The 20,571-nt window shown below is 43.0% G+C and overlaps 1 protein-coding gene across 1 annotated transcript in view; it reads left to right on the plus strand.

Annotated features, from left to right (window-relative positions):
* The window catches only part of VWA8 (von Willebrand factor A domain containing 8), a 322,462-nt gene that overhangs the window by 281,555 nt on the left and 20,336 nt on the right, over nt 1-20,571 (plus strand). Inside the window, exons 39-40 of the mRNA XM_082701350.1 lie at nt 983-1,139; nt 7,684-7,792. Of these exons, the coding sequence (XP_082557476.1) occupies nt 983-1,139; nt 7,684-7,792 (266 nt within the window). The remainder of the gene's footprint in view (nt 1-982; nt 1,140-7,683; nt 7,793-20,571) is intronic.

The following is a 20,571-nucleotide window of genomic DNA, read 5'->3' on the forward strand; positions in this document are numbered from 1 at the left end:
GCACACAACTAATGGATGGGAACAGGATTCAAATTCAGGCAGTCCAGTTTAACTGTACAATGTTCTGCCATGTAACAGTAGTATACAATGATATGCTATGTTACGTTACTGTCCCTCCAACGTTAGTTCTCTTCTCAGTGCCCACGTTGTGTGTGAATAAACAAAAGAAACTGACTGCTAGTATTTTAATCATTATAAAGCAGAGGTAATAAACTGGTATCCCAGAGGCCAAATCTAGCCAATATTTGTATTTTGGGGGTCAGCACAGTACTTTAAAATAAGTTGAATTTGAAAATATTGAGACAAGGCAAGCTTTGTCTAGCCAGCCAGAGTCCTCCCCACTTCTTAGAGTGTTGCCTACCTGGTCTTCCAGGCATTTAACTTCTATTTACAATGTAAATAGTTTATACAATGTTATACAATATACACTTACCAGCATGTAGACTTGAGTTTATATTGGAAAAGCTGTTCTGAAACTGACAGTACGGAAAGCTAACTATATCCTCTATCTGAGCGTCTATGTCTTATTTTAGGGAAAAGTAAGGTAATATGTGAGGGATGTGGAGTTTTGCTCATTTAATTAACAAATGCATCCCAAGTTGTCTGTGGTGTTCAAGCTGCTCTTATAGGAATAGATAAGATATAATCCCACCCACATAGGGTCAGTGAGAAAAGAATAAAATAAATATTAAAGGTAATAAATAGTGGCCAGCAATGATCACTGTGATGTGAAGTCATCCGGTGAGGTGTCCTGGAATGTGGGCTGACCCTTGAAATATGGATAAACTTTGGCTGGATGGAGAAGAGAAAAGGCACCTGAAAGGGGCGTACCCTTTGTTTCCAGAAGAAGGTCATTTGAATATTTAATTACTCACTAGGTACAGTTAACATGCTTCATGAAACTGCTTTCAAACCACGATCTGACTTTTGTCTTGTGGCGTGGATGAGACTTACCACCTGGATTTTCCTGATTTCCTTCCAGGGGGAAGAGACACCGCAGGTCTGGGTGGCAAAGGAGGTCCATACCGGCTGGATGCAGGCCATACTGTGTACCAGGTGTCAGAGGCTGAGAAGGACGCGGTTCCCGAGGAGGTGAAGAGAGCCGCCAGAGAGATGGGCCAGAAAGCCTTTCAGCAGCGGTGAGTGGCTGCCGCCGCTCAGGCAAGGTGGTCATGGTGGTGCTGAGAGGCAGCCGACCCCGAGCAGCCCCGAGCCCTCAGGTTCTTTACCTTGCACAGCACAAACTGAGACCCATAGAGCCCACCTCCCCAGCAGAGACAGTGCAGTGAACATAATGCCTTGTTCTCTTTGTTTGACGTAATCAGTTCAGTGCATTGATCACACATCACTGAGTGGGAAAAGGAGCGGAGCCCATGAGAAAGGAAACCCAAAAAGACTGCTTTTCAGAGAAATTAAAGTTCAGATGCCTCCATCCACATCCATTCCTAGGTCCCAAAGGGAAGTTAGAAAACTATAGGCGCGGTTCCCTTACTGCCCTCAGATGTGTAGGTGTGTAGGGAGCGGGACTCAAAAACACGCACACTCTTTAAGGGCCACAGTCACGTGGCAGGGAGGCCGCGCCCCCTGCCGGTGTAGACAGGGTTAAGTCCGTGAGCTGAGGCCTGAGCTCAGCCAGGCTTTGGATCTTCCAGGAAGGGAATCCTAAATGAGCAGGATAATAAGCATAGGGTCTGTGGTGGAGAGAGCCAGCTTGCCTATCCAAGAGAAAGGGTTCCAGCTGGGGGGGTTGAACGTGGAGTCCCTGTCGATGGGTGGAGGCCTTGAAATGCAGAACCATGAGCCTGTGGCTTTTAGATGATCCGGAACCTATCTGGGCCACTTGGATTGGAACCATCTAAAAAATAAGAATCCACATTGTGCTTTCACTAGACATTCACATGTGTTCTTTAGCTAAAAGCCAAGAATACCAAAGGCCCGACAGTACCTCCTGCGGGAGTGAGGGAATTGGTAGTGGTTTGGGAGGCAGCTTTACATTGTGCTCAATGGAAGGGGCTGGGTGCCCTTAGAAAAAAGCATGCTTGTGTGTGTGGTGTGTGTGTGGTGTGTGTGTGGTGTGTGTGTGTGTGTGTGTGTGTGTGTGTGTGTGTGTTATGAAGTTCCTCCCACGTACAACATCTGGTATTACATTACACACTGTGCTTACACATCCTGCAAGTAAACAACATAGAACAATAGGGACAAGAATGCAGGCCCCTCCTGCCACACCCTCAGGAAAGCCAGGGAGCAGTGGGAGCCTCGTGTCTCCAGCAGGTAAATAAGGGTCCCCCCCCCCCAGCCATTCTGCTGGCTTCCCAGGAGCCCTGAAACAATGTATTTACCCTCAGTGTGCCTGAGTTGGCTCTCGCGGAGATGGGTGACTTTCCTCTCTCCTCCTCCCAAAGAAGTTAGGGGACAAATACCTATGTTAGAAATGAAAGCAGTTTAAACTTCTCAAAAAAAAAGTGGGAGGTATACAAAAGATCTTGTTCGAGTTCGGAGACTGCTCAACATTCCTTATAAGCAGTGAAACATCCGTTTAGGGAAAGAAGTAAAACATGAGCTATGCCTCATTCTCCCATCCCCGACTGAGTTCCTAGGGTTGCCAGGCTCAGAGTGGTTTCAGTTTTTGCACAAGTGGACAGATACAGTGCTTTGACACACATAGCTCACAGGGAGACAGAAAGACCTTTCAGTAGTGCTTGGGCACGAGCGTACAACCCCTCCTCTGATTTCCACAGTAGGGATAGGGGACCTGGTTCTATGCACCACCGCCCTGCAGTGGGGAAGAAGTCAAGGAGCATTTCTGATAATAAGGCGACTAAATTTAGTGGCTGTGGGAGAGGAAAGGGGAGAAACGGGGAGGGGGGGTGGTAAGAAAACCAAACACGTCTTCTAATTACTGCAGAGAAGAATCTAGTCCAAGTAAAAGAGAAGACCATAAGGTGGTTGAAAGACAGGAGGTAAGCAGGAGTATGAAAAAGGGGGGAAGAAATAAAAACACATGGAAATCCTGAGAAGCTCAGGGCATAGCAAAACACAGAGAGCAAAGAGGGTGCTTTCTACTTTCATGGAATAAATACTCCTGTTTGATAAGTATCCAGTTTAGTACTGCTGAAGAATCTCTTTAGCTTTTTATTATGAAACTTTTTATTTTATTTTATTTTATTTTATTTTATTTTATTTTATTTTAGTTATAAGAGAGAGAGCAAACAGGAGGAGCAGCAGTAGAAGGAGAGGGAGAAACAGGCTCCCTGCTGAGCAGGGAGCTCAATGCGGGACTCTATCCCAGGACTCTGGGATCATCACCTGAGCTGAAGGAAACTTTTCAAACATAAATAAAAGGAAAGAGAAACATATAGATGGGGCACCTGGGTGGCTCAGTGGGTTAAGCCGCTGCCTTCGGCTCAGGTCATGATCTCAGGGTCCTGGGATCGAGCCCCGCATCGGGCTCTCTGCTCAGCAGGGAGCCTGCTTCTCTCTCTCTCTCTGCCTGCCTCTCCGACTACTTGTGATTTCTCTCTGTCAAATAAATAAATAAAATCTTTAAAAAAAAAAAAAAAACATATAGAGAACCCTATGGACCTGTTCTTCTAGCTTCAAGAAGAAAAATCTGGCTCCACTCCCAGTCCCTACCCCTGGGTTGTTTTGAAGCTAATCCAAGATATCCTGTCTTTTCACTGTAAATATCTTAGAGTATATCTCTGAAAGATAAGAACTCTCTAAAAAAATAAAAACATACAATTCATCTATCATATTTTTAAAAAGTAATAATTCTTCACTATGATCAAAGAGTCTGTATTAAAGCTCTTTTGCAACTCTCAGCATATGTAGAATGAGGTCAGGTCCCTCCTTTTGTGTCCTCTTTCTCCACGCTCCTTATCACTGTTTCACACTGTATTATTATTTGTATGAAGATTTGATTGCATCTCCACTGACTTTTAGTCCCTTGAGGGCAGGGGATTTTGTTCTCTGATACATCCCCAGCCCCTATACCTTGAACCCAGTGCACGGCAAACACCCATGCACACATATGGAATGAATAATGCACAACTGAATACCGATGCTTTGTTCAGAACCTGGAGGATACTTAATTGAGAAACTGGCTAAAACCAGGCTGGGTGGGGGATGGCTGAAATGAGTGATGGGGATGAAGGGGGGCTCTTGCTCTGATGAGCACCAGGTGATGTATGGAAGTGCTGAATCACTATGTATTGTACACCCGGAACCAATATAACACCGTTTGTTAACTAACTGGAATTAAAATAAAAACTTGAAAAAAAAAACTGGCTGAAACCAGAGTGACAGCCAGACCCATCCATCAGTCTTGAGGTCCCCCATATTGCCTTAAAGAGCTTAATACTACTGATAGGCTCTTGTTATCATCAGAGTAGCCTCTAGTTAGCATTCGTTTGTGTCTGGATTCCAGTCCATACCTCTTCCAATACTCAAGAATTGACTGAAACCACACACCCAAAACTAATATTGCACTATTAATTAACTGGAATTTAAATTAAAACTTAGGGGGGGAAAAAGGATTAATTCGGGAAGACCCACAGAGGTAGACATGTGTAAGACATGCAGAAAGCAGGACAGAAACATTAAACCAACAAAACATGAAGGAAATTGATGGTGAGGTTTTTTCCCATGTCTCAAAGGGTGTTGGAGGTGGGCGCCAGCTCATGGAAGGTGTACCTATTACCATTTGTAAAACGAATCAGTCCTACCCATTAGGTCTCAGCTTAGGTTTGTTTTCCTCATAACTGATCCAAAATTATAGTATTTAAGTCTGACCTATAAGAAAAGTAAAATGAGAACGAAAATTCCCAGACTCTTACGTAACAATAAATATACCCTTTAAAAATATACTGTGCCAACAAAATGCAGTTAGTCCACATAGATTACTGGGATGTGAAGCAGCTGTGCCCTGTAGTTTTGATCAAGGTTAAAGCAGCAGAAAGACATATTTCCAGCTAGTCTTGTGGGCTTTGCGAGTATTAGCACCAGGAAGCTTATCTGATCCAAGGGCTAAAATTTCCTATTTTCTTTCCCCGTTCCCCACGTCAGTCTTCATCTCTCAGAATTTATCAGCTTCGAACACCTTGTAGGTGATCTTTCTGAAAGCTGACACAACCTGGAATATGATTTCCAGATTTCTTCATAATTAAAACAGCATGTGGTGTGTTTTTGGGTGCAACATGATCACGCCAGAAGTAGCCTTATAAATGGGGCTGATTCTGATCTCACTACAAAGGCCGGTCTGCCCAAGGTGACCTACCAGTGACCTGACTCCTTTCCTGATGCACGCATGTGTGTGTGTATTTCCCCCACCCCTGCTAAGGACAAGCTATATCCACATTTTTTTTCTAACCTCCCTTTGGAAAAGTACTAATCTTCCTTCTTTGGGAAAGAGTATATTAGCTTCCTGTGTTTGACGGGGTGGGGAAGTAGCATATCCTGCAATGTTCATGGTGCCTAGCTTCTGTCAGCCTTGACACTTAAGACATAACTTAATCTAATGAAAATTTATAGAGAGGTTTAGGAGATTGCCTAAGCCAAACATAAGAGGTATTTTTAGGAGGTCAAGTCCTGTGCACGTATTCCTAGCTGTTCTTCAGAACAGAGAGTAAATTAGATTTAGAAGTGCCCCTTGGCGGGTCACCTTGGGAAACACCATTCAGCTATTATTTACCTTTTGATAGTCAGAGTTTTCAAAGTGCTATCTAACAGCATTTAGGCATTGTGCTAGGAACTGGAGATTCAAAGAAAAAGTGAGACTATTTCTTCTTCCAGAGGGATAGAAGAGAAAATATCCATGTAGTGAATCATATGTAGTAAATGTATTTTCGTTAAATTTTTTGTTTAGTTCTACACACATGCACATGCGTATGTGTAGATCTGGATCTTAATATAAAACATACATCCCTCTGTGGAAAATAAAGTTTGAAAAACACTGTGATAGAGGGAAATAGACATATCTAGCGAAAGCCATCACGTGTGGAGGTTTCGCAGTGGGTATCTACAGAAGAGTCATGAATGGAAATGGTCAGGTTTACTGGAGGGGTCGAGCAGGACTTCAGGTGGAATCGTGCAAGCTGAGTTGGTATCAGGCAACCCCTCCAGGTGGTAGGGCAGGAATTGCAGATCTGCCCATGGCGGTGAGGGTCTAACATCATGCGATGCTAACAAGCGGCCAGCCCCCTGCCCTGTGTTGGCTGGATTCTCCCCGGTGCTTGGCCTGACACAGAGGAGTAGAGACCATTCACTGCCATTAAGCATTTGGGGTTTCTGTTCCAGCCCAAGAGGATAGATCTGCATTTGACATAAGAGTTTCGGGTATGGACCTGGGATTCAGACCTTCCAACACTGCGTGTGTGCATACACACACAGCAGTTTAGAAGACTGTGCTTCTATCAATGTACGTTCATTAGTGCCTATCTGAGGATCAGCACCTTTACATGTATGGAAACTGACAGAAACATGTGATCAGATTAGTGTATTATGGCTACAACCCTGTAAAACCCAAGAGAGCCTCACTCAGTGAAAGAAACTTCTCCTTATGATTGGTTTAAGATGCTGCATTTTAAATATTCCTGAGTCTTATTTTTATTTCAGTCATTCATTTAATTCCATTTTGAGCACCTATTAAGTGCTAGGTACCATGCTGGGTGCTATACGCTAACAATGAGACTCAGTCCTTCTCATAAAGGTGCCTTGCTGGGAAGACAGGCAGCCGATGGGTAAAGCAGAGGGAGGAAATGCTCTGATAGCGAGAAGCATAATGGGCTGAGGCCTCTGAAGACAGATCTGGGATTAGTGCAGGCTTCCTCGAGGTGGTCCTCATTGATCTGACTCTTGAAGAGAAAGTGGGAGTTACAGGCAAAGAGGCAGAGAAAGGAAGTACCCAGTCGGGGAGCAGCCCAGGCAGGAGCTAGGAGGTGAGTGTGCCATGTTCAGGGGTCTCTAAGTGCACTGGCGGGGGCTGCAGTGGAAGCTAATGAGGAAGAGTGATGAGAAGGAGCACTGCGCTAGCAGGATAGGACTTCAGAGCCACAGTCACATGAAAACACAATTATCCTGTTAAAAGCACACAGCAACTTCAGAAGACTCTTGTATTCTCCATAGCAACACATTAAATTACATTCTCTGGGCCTGAACTGTTATCTTGGTCAACCAAATATCTGCCCTTGGTCTCTAAAGGCAACCCACGGAGCTCTTCTAGGAACCTGCCACATGAACTGACCAGCTGCCAGCACCATGACGCGTCTTTGGGATCCGGCAGTGGTTTGCCCTAGAGCTGACTCACTGGTTCATGAGAGCCGATTGTTTGCCTTTCTTTCCAAGTCAGTGCTCAGCGATCTTACTGTTAGTAGCCTGGAATTGATCAGGAGGAGAGTATCTACACCACATAAATCAGCAAATACTATACATCAGGGCTATCTGGTTGTTTGGTTCACTTTGTTTTGTTTGTTCTAGAAGGCTCCCAGTTCACCATGTACCGGCCCACCGGTGGACTTTTTCTTTCTTTGAAACTCCTAGCTGGAGACATTCCTTCTCGCCTTTTCTCCTCCAGGGCACCCTCAGTGTCCAAGGACTATGCTACAGTTCTGGCAGCAGATGAATGGAAGTAAAAGACCACATGTACATGATTTCAGCTGTTATCTTTTCTTCTCCCTCTGATTTCAGGTTAAAGGAGATCCAAATGAGTGAGTATGATGCCACAACGTATGAAAGGTTCTCAGGTGCTGTCCGACGGCAGGTGCACTCCCTCCGAGTCATCCTGGATAATTTACAGGTAATCCTCCCACAGTGGACTAAGAAAATAATCTGGGTCCAAAGCTGGACCCACCCCAAAACTACTCGAGAAAGTTATCCAAACCCTAATCAGCCAGTCAGAAAATACTAATGCCAAAATGTTTGAGTGAGACTGTGAGTAATTCCATGGCCTTCTCAGGTGAGTTCTCCAAGGAAGAACATTTGACCCCACCTGTCCTGTCCAGAATAATTTGACGCACAACTCTAGAAGACACTGGACTTCCCTGATTCCCCTCCTAGAAGATCTGTGAGCATCCCACCTTAACAAGAAAGTCATAGATAGAATTCTTGTCCTACAAATCATTTTACTGTCATGGACTAGAGAGACAGAGGAGCATTTTGGGTCATCCAGACCATGCACTCTCTGTGTCTCCTGGCATCTCCTCCTGCGTTCCCCCGACCCCTGTTTTGCCTGCCATTTTTTCAGTTTTAGACTGTGCTGTCTCAGAATCAGTTAACACTGCTCTTGCCCCCCTTAAAATGCTATAATTAAGATGCTTAAGGATTTCCCAAACAAAGATTTGTTATTTGAAGAATTTGCTTTAAAAAAAAAATCCATGGGCAAATTGTGTGAACAAAGTTAACATGGAATGATTTTTTTTTCCCCAGCAAAGACACTCACTGTACCAGTTCTTATCACCCTAGGCATTGAGGCAGCTTCTGGGTAATCTCAAGGGTAAGGCAAGAGGTGAAAAAAAAGCCAAAATGAGTGGTTCAGAGGAGATGAGGTTGGTGAGAGGCTGTGTTCATGCTAAGACTGAACAATGAGTGCCTGAGTTAGTCATTCATTTCTGAAGTTCTTTTTTTTTTTTTTAAAGATTTTATTTATTTATTTGTCAGAGAGAGAGTGAATGAGAGCAAGCACAGGCAGACAGAGTGGAAGGAAGAGTCAGAGGGAGAAGCAGGCTCCCTGCGGAGCAAGGAGCCCGATGTGGGACTCGATCCCAGGACGCTGGGATCACGACCCGAGCCGAAGGCAGCCGCTTAACCAACTGAGCCACCCAGGCGTCCCCATTTCTGAAGTTCTTAACATTAGGGATAGAAAAATAAAATGCAGTCCCTCCTCTCAAAGAAGGAACTCAATGACAAAGAGGCAAACGGTTTCTTACTTTCTATAGAGAAGTATGTGCACAATGCTATGGAAGGCACGAAGGAGGGCTTCATGGCGAATGTGATGCTTGAGTTCACACTTGAAAAATGCTAAGGATTTTCTAGATGGTTGAGGAGTCAGGGCGTTGCAGACATAGGACACAGGGTGTACAAGTCCAGGCTGTTCAGTGGGACTGAGAAGAGCCTGTGTATGGTAGGAGACAGTGTCAAAGGAGAAGGCTATCAAAACTTTAGGGTGCCTGGGTGGCTCAGTCAGTTGAGCGTCCGGCTCTTGATTTCGGCTCAGGTCATGATCTCAGGGTCTTGAGATCAAGCCCTGTGTCTGGCTCCACACACAGCAGGGAGTCTACTTAGGATTCTTTCTCTCTCCCTCCGCTCTGCCTCTGTCCTCTCTTTCTCTCTCTCTCTCTCTCTAATTAATTAATTAATTAATTAATTGGTCTTTTGAAAAAAATCACAGAGACCAGATCACAGTCTGGCCATGGATTCCATGATTACATGCAGACAACACAGAGTGTTACCCTGTGTACAAATGGGCCATCCAATGATTCACAGCATCAGAGAGGAATACGAGAATACATTTTTTTAAGATTTTTTATTTATTTATTTGACAGAGAGAAAGATCACAAGTAGGCAGAGAGGCAGGCAGAGAGAGAGGGGGAAGCAGGCTCCCTGCTGAGCAGAGAGCCCGACACAGGGCTCCATCCCAGGACGCTGGGATCATGACCTGAGTTGAAGGCAGAGGCTTTAACCCACTGAGCCACCCAGGTGCCCCACAACAATACATTTTTAACTGAAAGAATGAGAATCCTTATCTGTTATTAGTTCATGTCTTGATTGGTATTCACTGGGCACCAGGCTCTAGTTACTTCTACAAGCACCACTACATTTAATTCTCACAGCAGCCCTTTAAGATAAATGATACTATGTTCACCAAGTCAGCCAAAGGAAGAAAAGGTAGACCCACTACTGTGACTTCTTCAAGTAGGCCACCCGTCAAGCCTAGGTTAGAGTTAGGGTTGCCATTAAGGAATGACTCCTGCTAAAGCCCACAGTGATGAGACCAGTTTCAGAAACAGTATCCAGTTTTGCTTCCCATCTTCAAAGAGAGATGTGCAAGATAATCGCAAAGGGCTCAAAGAAAAGCAACAAATACAATTAAAGGGATAGAAAATAAGAAATAGACTCCTATTAAAAAAAAATCCATAAGCTGCTTGGGGTTAATAACTTTCTATATATCCTCAAATAGAGTAACTTAATTATTTCAAGGATATTTTTATTCTCTTCTTCCATGAAAATCTGAAAAAGAGAAACTAGGCTTAAATAATAGCAAGAAAGAGTTTTAAGATAGAAGAAAGGGAATAAAAATGATGTGATCCTCAGAGGAGAACCTAAAATTGTTGTAGAACTACCATCTCTCCAAATCTTCACAAGTAATACAAGCATGTTAATACTAGCAAGCATTTACTGAGCAATTCCCGTGTGCCAGACATTATGCTGGATGCCTTACGTTACCACAGCATTCTCACAGTCTCTTCCATCATCGTCGTCATCATTGTCTCTTAGTGACTAAGAGCGTCAGCTCTGGGGCCTGACAGCCCAGGTTCTGGAAGATGCAGATAATAGGACAGATAATAGGGCAGGTATGCAAATTGCCTCAGATGATACACGCAGACCATTTAAAAGAATGCCTAGCATGCAGCGCTCTCTGCAGAAGAATTTGTCTCATCCTTACTTCCCTAGTTTTTGCTCTTCTTCATCAGCCTGGGCTGCAAGCCAGACACCCAGTCACCTCCTTTACATCCATTTCTTGTGTTGGTGAGTCCTTACGACAACCAGTAATAGCTATTTTCTACATTGGATAGATACGGAAGCTGAGGCATGTAACCCGTCTATTCTCACAGTCTTCTGGAATGTAGCTACTTTGTTCCCACTTTGTACTGAGGGAACTGAAGAGTAGAAAGATGATGAGACTCTGCCTGGATTATGTGGCCCGTGAAGCAGGTATCTGAGTCCGAAGCTTAGGTCCCTGTTATCTCTTAGGCCTCTGTTATCTGCTGCCAACTATGCAATTCCATGAAAAGAATCATTCTCACATATACTCATAAAGCATTTTGCATCATTATCCAGATACCAACTTTGCATTTTCAAGTGTTTCCACTTTTTTTTTTTTTTAAATCCACAGATATGTTATTCTTGGGGTCTTCTAGTCTTCCACGTAGACAGATAGTGCTACTTCAAAACACAGCTACTGGCCAAGGGTAGACAGGGCCTCAGTGGAATATGAGTCTTTAGATTGTAACCAAAACAAGAAGGCTTTGTTTGGTTCCCCTTTTGCCACCGTCTGCCAGTCCTGTGTGGCTCTGATTGACTAATAGCTCCCAGCTGTGCTGAGGTTGCTGTGGAATCCCGGTAACCATGGGTGTTTCCTTGGTGAACAGCAGAACGTCTAGCCAGGAACTAGCAAATCATCATTTGTGATGACTTCTCAAAGTATGGCTTCAAGCCTATGCGCGGGCTCCGGACAGCAGGGCTGAGATGTGAGGAAAAGGAGTGTTGTTGTCACTCCTGTTACAATGCCTGCTCCAACACATGTGTCTATTGCAACTCCTGGCTTTCTCAATTAAGATCGCCGTCACCGATGACCTCCCGTTGCTTCTTGACTGGATTCTATATGGGATATCAAAGGGTCCGGGGAATTGGACATTTTAGGAATCAATAGCAGAAATTGTCTTATTAGAACAGAGTCTGTCTTAACTTCAGTTGTGCTTGGTTCAGAATCTGAATGTCTGATGCCAGCAATCCCTGACAAAAGAAAATATCCATTCCACAAAAAGCCACTGATTGTAATCATCTCTTCTCTCTAGCATTTTGCTGATGTACAATCAGTAATTTCATTCTCAGGCTAAACGAAATTAGCCTTTCTCTGATTGCTTTGACTAGCATGATATCTCCATGAACCAGCAATTATGTTCTTTTTTTTTCCCTTGAGCAGTTCGAAATGAGCTTAGGATGAGATAAACGGTGTTTTTGAACATTGATGTGTGATGTGCACTGTGCTAGGGCACTGGAGCCCCAGAGATTCACGGGATACCATCCCTGTCCTCAAGAAGGCTATAGTTCTGGGGAGTAGGAAAAACGGGCACCCAAACAGATCATTTCAGTTGAGTATGGTAGGTGTCTAGGTAAACAGATGCAGAGAAGGCAGTGGAACCAAAGGAGAAGGGTTCTAGGAGAGATTTGCCAGGAAAGGATACATGAGCTGGCTCTTGAAGGGTACATGAGTATTCATCAGTTAAAGGAAAGAGTAAACGATGCCCCAACAGCGAACATGGTACGGACAAGGGCATGACACTGAGGTCTGAGGTGTGAGCCGATGGCTGATCTCAAGTGGGAGCAAGATTCCACTTAGTGGGGCGCCTGGGTGGCTCAGTGGATTAAGCCTCTGCCTTCGGCTCAGGTCATGATCTCAGGGTCCTGGGATCGAGTCCCGCATCGGGCTCTGTGCTCAGCAGGGAGCCTGCTTCCTCCTCTCTCTCTCTCTGCCTGCCTCTCTGCCTACTTGTGATCTCTCTCTGTCCAATAAATAAATAAAATCTTTAAAAAATAAAAAATAAAATAAAATCTTCGGAAAAAAAAAAAAAGATTCCACTTAGTGTAAAATGCACCCAAGGACTTGGAGCTAAGAGGCAGGTCGGTGCCAGGCAAAGAATTTAGACTTCATTCTGAGCACCCACTTTGTTCATATGTAAAGAATGGAAAGCATTTCCCCATTCCCTTTATTTAATTAATAATAACTGCATTTCATCCAGTAGACATTTGTTGAATATCTCTTTTGCCTAAGATTTCTTGCCTTCAATGACTAAGGAAAAAAAATACATGTGTAGTTGTAATAGAAGACACAATATGGTAAATGGCACAGCGGTCTTTTAAATAAAGTGCCATGTTATGTAGATAAATGTGTGATCAATTTCTAGACTGTGCAGTTAGGGAAAAAGAGGAAATGCCTTTTGAGCTAGGCCATGAAGGATGAGCATGGTTTCGATGGCAGCTCTTCTCAGGATGGGGATGGAGGAACAGTCTTGACCAGAGCTTCTCAAACCTTCCTTGGAGAGAGGCCAGGTTTTGTTCATTGACCTTGAGCTAATGCTTTTATAAAATAAAATAGAAATGAACTCCTGAAGAAAAGATGTAAAAATGAACATACAAGATACAAACCCGTATTATTTAATATTAGATTCAGCAAACATAAAAGCACTCTGTCAAATCGCCATGCCATTTTTAAATGCTTGCTGTTCACTTCTGTAACTTATTTCCTCATGGATCAGTAGCAAGTGTTTACTCACCAAGGGCAGTCTGCATAGCTCTGGTCTAGATGGAAGGAACCTATGAGCAGAGGAAGAAGCCTTGAATACAAGGCTGTTTGGGGAATGACAACAGTCCAGAAGGACTAGAGTTCAGAGTTTGGGGATGGAGCTGGGGACAGTGGATAGCAGGAGAAAAAAACGAGGGGAAGCTGAACCCCCAAGGGCCTTGAGCACCGTGCTGACTGTATTCCATAATCAGCAAGGAGTGTGACCATGCCTGAGAAAGGGAGTTGTAAAGTTGCACCTTCTTTAGGAGGCTTCTTAACCATGGAGAGAGAAAGTATCGTAGAAGAGGGAAGTGGGGAAACCCTGAAATGAAATCATCAAAATTACTTTCAGTATCCAGATAAGAAGTGATAAGAATCTGAGCCAGAGTCATGGAAGTGAAAATGGAAAGGACAGGACAGTTTGGAGGTAGGAAAGGAAGACAGTGACTGATTGAATGTGAGGTGAGGGGAATGGTGAGGTTTTCAAGCCCTAGAGAACAGCGATAGGGAAGTCAGGAAGAGGAGAGGCTTGTGGAGAAAGCAGATGTTTGGTCGGGATGTTTTGTTTTCTCACTCCTGGGACACCTACTTTTAAATGTCAAGCATGATATTGAAAGATTTTAAGACGTGAATCTGGAGTTCAGGGGCAAGGTTAGGACCAGAGAGGTTGCGTATCTGTATATATACCTATGTCTACATTTTTAAGGTCATCTGTATGGGGCAACAACCCAAGCCGAGAGAAAAGGTGTGTTGGCTAATGTGAGAGTACAGTGCAAATGGAGAGGAAAGGTGGAAACGGCCACATCAGGGCACGTCTGCATTTCAGGGAGAACAGGAAAATGCCAGTTACTCTTCTTAGCACACAAATGGCTCATCACTCAGTACCTGGCCTTAGTGGCCCCTGAGGGAGAACTTCAACCAAGTGCAGCCTAAAAGTACAGTCCTGACTTCCAGGCTGCTTGAGCTCAGTCTTCACCAGATGACTATGAACATGTTAAAATAGCAAAATGTTGTAAATGGTGAAAACGCATATGACAGGAGAAATTAGGGAAGAGTGCATGTGACATGCAAGAAGCTTTGAGGAATTTTTGCTAAAGGGAGTGTGATGAGACCCTATGAATGACAGTACTAGTGACAACTCAGAAATCTCCCTAAGAAATAGCATTACTAGCCAGGAAGTGCATGAAACCCAGTAGAATCACATCGGTCTCCCTTACACAGAGAGGCAGGGAATGGAAGCCAGAGCCCTCAAGCCGGTGAGGAGCAGATCACTTCACCTCCGTGTGGTCATGGCCAAGCAGCAGCAGTTTGAAGGCAGCAACACCAAGAGCAGTGGGGGTGGGGAAGTCTCGATTTTAGGCCATGGCTACAACAGACAGAAGGCTGGAGAGGGAGTAACACTGGGGAATGGGCCAGACCAGTTAACTTGATACTTGGCTTGAATATGAGATCAGACAAATGCCAAGTGGGCCCCTTGTGATGGCTTTTCCAAACCAAAGTAAGAAATGATGTGGAGATGACGTCCTCATGCTGTGACAATCCACAGTTCCAGCTCTTTTCCCTACTGAGTTCCTGAGTTAAGTAGTGTAGATTCAATTCAGGTAAGAATGCCAGTTAAAATCTTGAAGGAGAGCTCTGGTTATAACGAATTGGCAAGTCAGTGCGAGCAAGGAGAGTCAGATCCCAGTCTGTTCCCAAATGGTTTTTATAAAGCCATCTCATCATTCAAGAGTAGGGACACCCACGAACAAAGTAACATGGGATCTAAGAGAGGATTCTGCAGTGAGGTAGAGTGACATGCATCCAAGATGTAGGGGAAGGTGATGCTGCTGGGCTAGAGTATTTTCTTCAGAAAACACCAGAGTTCTCCAAACCATCTGCTTTGTGCTCTCACAAGTCAAAGAAACTTGAAGTATGTGAAATAAGGCATGGATTTTTTTTTTTTTAAGTCTGGCTAAGAAGCAAGCAGGAATAATAAGGGAGTTGAATGCAACAAGGAAAGATTATTTTAAAAAAGAAAAAAAAAAACTAAAAATACAATCCCAAAACTGAAATTTACATTCAAAGTAGAAGGAACAGACTCAGTCTAGTCTTCAGGCTAAGTACTAACATACTTAGTTGGTACTCCAGAGTTGTTACTCCAGACTGTAGAGGCAGTAAAGAGATAAATCCAAAAGAAAGCTGATCAATGAAAGCTAACACACCACACCAGGAGCCCTCCTGAGAAGCAGGAACCTTGGCACACCGTGAGCGTTAGTAAATGCACGCCGAATGAGCCAGTGATATTTCCAGAGAGGACCTAAAAGAACTCATAAACAGTAATCAGAGTAACAACAACAACAACAACAAACTGTACTGGGCTAAAGACAGTCCCAGCTCTGTGGACGAAAAACATTTCGCTGAGGACCCGGCGAAAGTAATCCAAAGAGAGAGTGCCTCACCGCAGCCTCACAGAACGCTAACATTTCCAAAACAAAGAAAATATCCTAAAAGCAGCCCGGCAGACAGAAAACAAGCTATCGTTAGAAAAAATGTAATCTTATATTAGTTGTCTCTGAAATGTTGAATGCCTGAAGATAGTGAAAAAACATCTGCAGGATTTGGGGCACGGGGGTGGGGGGTTGGGGATGTGAGCTGAGAATTCTGTACTCACCAAAGTACAAGGAGATCAGAAAGACACTTTCAGATATTCAGAGACTTTAAATATATGTCACTTAAGTACTCTCTTTGAAAATAATTGTGAGGTAAATATGTAGATGCACACATACATATATAAAAAATAAGCATATGTGTTTAAATATGCAGCCAATGAGAAAGGGAATTAGAATTCCTTTTTTTTTTTTTAAGATTATTTATTTATTTCTCAGAGAGAGAAAGCACAAGCAGGCAGAGTGGCGGGCAGAGGCAGAGGAAGAAGCAGGCTCCCCACTGAGCAAGGAGCGGGACTTGATCCTAGGACCCTGGGATCAGGACCTGAGCTGAAAGCTGAACTTAAAACTGACTGAGCTACAAGAAGTATTTAGTGATGATCATCTATATGTTTTATTCTGTAGAATGTATGTGCTTTCTATAAAAATTGCCACTTAAATCTTTCTCCCTTACACATTATATAAATTGTGAAGGCATAATAGAAAATCGGCTTACTTGTAGAGTTTGCAGATAAAGGAAGTCCTGATTAACCACAACCCAGATAAACAAAGACTTAAGATTAAACAGAATACTTTCAGTGCTGAAATCACAAGATCAGGTGTCACAAACCACAAGATAATTAGTTTTTGTCAAGTGTCTTCCTCCTAAGGTCCCCACTGCCACAGGTAAGTATGGATGTCCTTTCTGGTTAACCAGTTATTTCCCAGAAAATAAGTTAACCAGAATATGTCATCCTCTGAGCATTTCAATTAGTGTAGGTGTTCTTTACATGAACATAATAAAACCGTGTTTCTTTTCTAGAAAGTCTGTAATGTAGATTTTTACTAGTGAAACCTAGCTTTATATGAAATATTCTCATTAGTATGAACTTACTGTATGAGCCAAAACAGATGAACATATTTATAAGAATACTTAGCTTCATGTAATGAATATACTATAAAGCTCATGTTTGGACCTTTGTTATACATAAAAGCATATCTTTAAATCCAGTAGGAACTTACTAGATAAGGACGTATCTCAGTGAGTCCCATAAAATACACAGTCCATAATAATAAATATTTCTTTTCCAGCCCACAGTAAGTTTTTAAAGCACTCGCCCTCCAGCCCCTTGCCTCCAAGAGTATCCATTCTGACAGGCCTCTTCCTGTTTTGAGTTTCTTAAAATTGGTGGGCTGGCTAGATGGCAGATAACAAATTATCTGGTCATATTTATCTGCAAGTTCTAGACTTGAAAACTAATGAATAGTGCTACTATTATAAAATGACTTTGTGCCCAGTAGCTTTGGGTCAAAAGACTAGTACATACTTTACACTTCTCAAAAACAAAAACTACTGGCTCATGTTCCTAAAAATATCAGTGACCCTCAGAACCAAAATTCATTTTTCCACAGATAAAAATAAAAAGGAAGGGAACATGTTATACACCCACCAGAATGGCTAACAATTTTTTTTAAGCCATCAATATCAAGTGTGGGTGAGGGTACGAGCAGATGAAACCTTCCTACTGCTCATGGGAATATAAGTTGGAAAAAACACTTTGGAAAGCTGTTTAGCAGTATCTCCTAAAGCTGAACATATCCAGGATTCCTGTCCAACAGAAATACCCACACATCTGCTCCAAGAGACATGCTCAGGACCACTCCTGGTGCCATTCTTCTTCATAGCCCCAGAGTGGAAACAGTGCCATTGTAGAGTGGATAAATTGTGACCAAATTGTAGGATTAGCTATCACTATAGCAGCGAGCGAGAATTAAAGAACTGCCGCACATAGCAGCACAGGTAACCTGACAGCAGCCATGTGCAGCCAGAGAAGCCAGACACAGAAGAGCACATGCTGCGTGACACCATTTTTATGAAGTCCAAAGCCAGGAGAACCTAAGCCCTGCTGGCAGAAGTGGGAAATTCCAGAAGGAGCCCTGGGGGCGCTGTGGAGGTATAGGTGGTTACATTGGGGTGTTCACTTCTAAAGGTCACTGAGCTCTGCACTTCAGATGTATGCACTTGACTTACAAGTATGTTGTACTTCAATTTTAAAAGTTCATCCAAAAAAAGGAAGAAAGGCAGAGCAGATTTATTGGAAAAAGCAGATTCCTTCCCTCACTCTTACCCTAAATTTTACTAAATTCTTTTCCTTCAGTTGGCACACATAATGGAAATCGTCTTCAATCTAGAGAGCACCTTAAGGAATGATAATTGTATCTAGGAAAAGAAGCAACATTGGCGGGCGCCTGGGTGGCTCAGTGGGTTAAGCCGCTGCCTTCGGCTCAGGTCATGATCTCAGAGTCCTGGGATCGAGTCCCGCATCGGGCTCTCTGCTCAGCGGAGAGCCTGCTTCCCTCTCTCTCTCTGCCTGCCTCTCCATCTACTTGTGATTTCTCTCTGTCAAATAAATAAATAAAATCTTTAAAAAAAAAAAAAAAAAAGAAGCAACATTGGCATAAGAAAATCAAGACCTAAAATCCCTAGTTTCTCCCATGATGGTGAATCCAGAGACAGCAGACAAATATAATATTCTAAAGGAAAAGCATTTATTTTACAATTCTTCAGCCTCCCTACCATGGGCAATAATAGGTCTCCTAAAAAGAAGGCCCTCTAAAAGGGGACCATTTTCACTAATCATTAGCAAAAGAATTCCACAGTGCTCTTGGACCAGTTGTTAACAAACCTACTGAACAAAAACGGCCAAATCAAACACTGCATTTTATCAAGATCCCTAAGTTATTTGTATGCACATTGAAGTTTGAGAAGACTTGCTCTCTATGCTAGTCTCAAAGGCATATTTCATAAAAATACAAAAGGATATTTTCAAGTCCTTTTGAGAAAAAAAACTTATTTTTGTTTCAGGTTTTAAAAAGTCATGAGTTCATTATATTAAAACTGAAGGGGTGCCAGGGTGGTTCGGTTGGTTAACAGTCCAACTCTTGATTTCAGCTCAAGTCATGATCATCTCAAGGTCCTGGGATTGAGCCTCTTGTTGGGATCCGCACTCAACATGGGAGTCTGCTTGAGATTCTCTCCCTCTCTCTCTCTTTCCCTCCCCCCATTCCCAGCTCGTGCATATGCATGTGCTCTCCTACTCTCTGGAACAGAAGGGAGGGAGGGAAGAAGGGAGGGAGGAAAATGGAAAATACAGAAATTAAGGGAAGAAAACAATATCGCCCATAAATCACAACCCCAAAATAACCATGACTCTTAATACTTTCATTTTCTCCCACATATTTTTCCTTGCATGTATATAATGTAGATACATATACATTGAGATAATACTGTATAGACATGCTTTTATATGGTTATCATGTAATGTTTTATAGTAGCAATCAAGTTTCAGTAATTTTTATCAAACACCAACTTCGTGTGAAGCACTGTTCTAGATGGTGCAGGAAGGGCTCTTACCCCATAAGTCTGACTTTCTAATGGAACAGATAGATAATAGAGACAAAGAGGTAAATCAGACATTTGTAAACAGTGATAGGGATAAAAAAAGTAAAACAGGGAGGAGCTACAAAGTGACACAGTGCTTTTTTTTTTTTTTTTTCCTTTTTTAATAACCGATGCTCATGATTCAGACCTCTTCGAATCCTTTAGGACTGATGTGTACTTTCTAGCCTTATTGGAAACTGTGATGCACTCTCCATTTCCGATTTTGTTGAACTGAAAGTTCCATATTATACTTAGTTGAATTACATATCACTGGAAACTGAACAGTTTCCCTTGAACTTCTTCAATGTCATTGTCTTGTCAACGCATTGATGAAACTTCAGAAATTGAGGCTTAATGGTAACAGTGGCACAGCTGTTCTGTGACATGTCATGTAATCTTGTTTCTGTTGTAATCCCATCTTCCTCTTAAACCCAGCTCTAAGTGCCACTTTGATGACAGCTAACTATTGCTACCATATTCTCTTGTACTTTCTGTGGTCCTTATGTTCCCAGTCTAGACTGGTCTATGAGGGTCTGTCCTCATCTATGAAAGGGACTAGAAGCCAGTGCTCTGCGGTTTGGTATCTCCAAGGATCACAGAATCTCAGGATGGAAAGGTACCTCAGTGTTCGGCCCCAAATGCATCTCCTTGCATAAAGCATCCTGAAAACATGAAGAATGATCCACTCTAGACCTCAGGCATAATGGGGAAGAGGAAAGAGGAGCCAGGTCCCAATCACTGTTGCAGGGGAGGGAGCCTGAGAAGGCCAGCATTGTGTTGTCAGACTTGTCTGTCTGATCCATAGTCCAGGAGGAAAGGATTCTAGAAGACTCTGCTCACCCCTTCCTCCTACCACCTGAAGCTGTATACCTATCTCATAGAGTTTCATGAGTTCATTGAGCTATGCGCCAACGAATCCCATTTACCTATAAGGTTATGGTGTTCTCACCAAAAACACGTATTAGGGGAGAACATAGATCTAGGGGGCACACCTAAACTAATTCCTGGAATTAACTGCCCACCAAATGTAAGCTCTTTATGCTGGTGGCTTAGGAGTGTCTCTGTTTCATGCTCACATTAATATATTTGTATTCAAATGAGGGGATTTTGCACCTGTTTGCAGCAAGGGTATCAGGAATAAGAAATTAATATAGGTAGTCCTGCCTAGAGTTAGAGTGTCTGGAGCTTCTTTGTGTAGTGGTTGGTCCCGGCTGCCTAAAGTTAGA

Source organism: Mustela nivalis, assembly GCF_964662115.1.
Source record: "Mustela nivalis genome assembly, chromosome: 15".
In the NCBI taxonomy this organism is placed as follows: Eukaryota; Metazoa; Chordata; class Mammalia; order Carnivora; family Mustelidae; genus Mustela; species Mustela nivalis.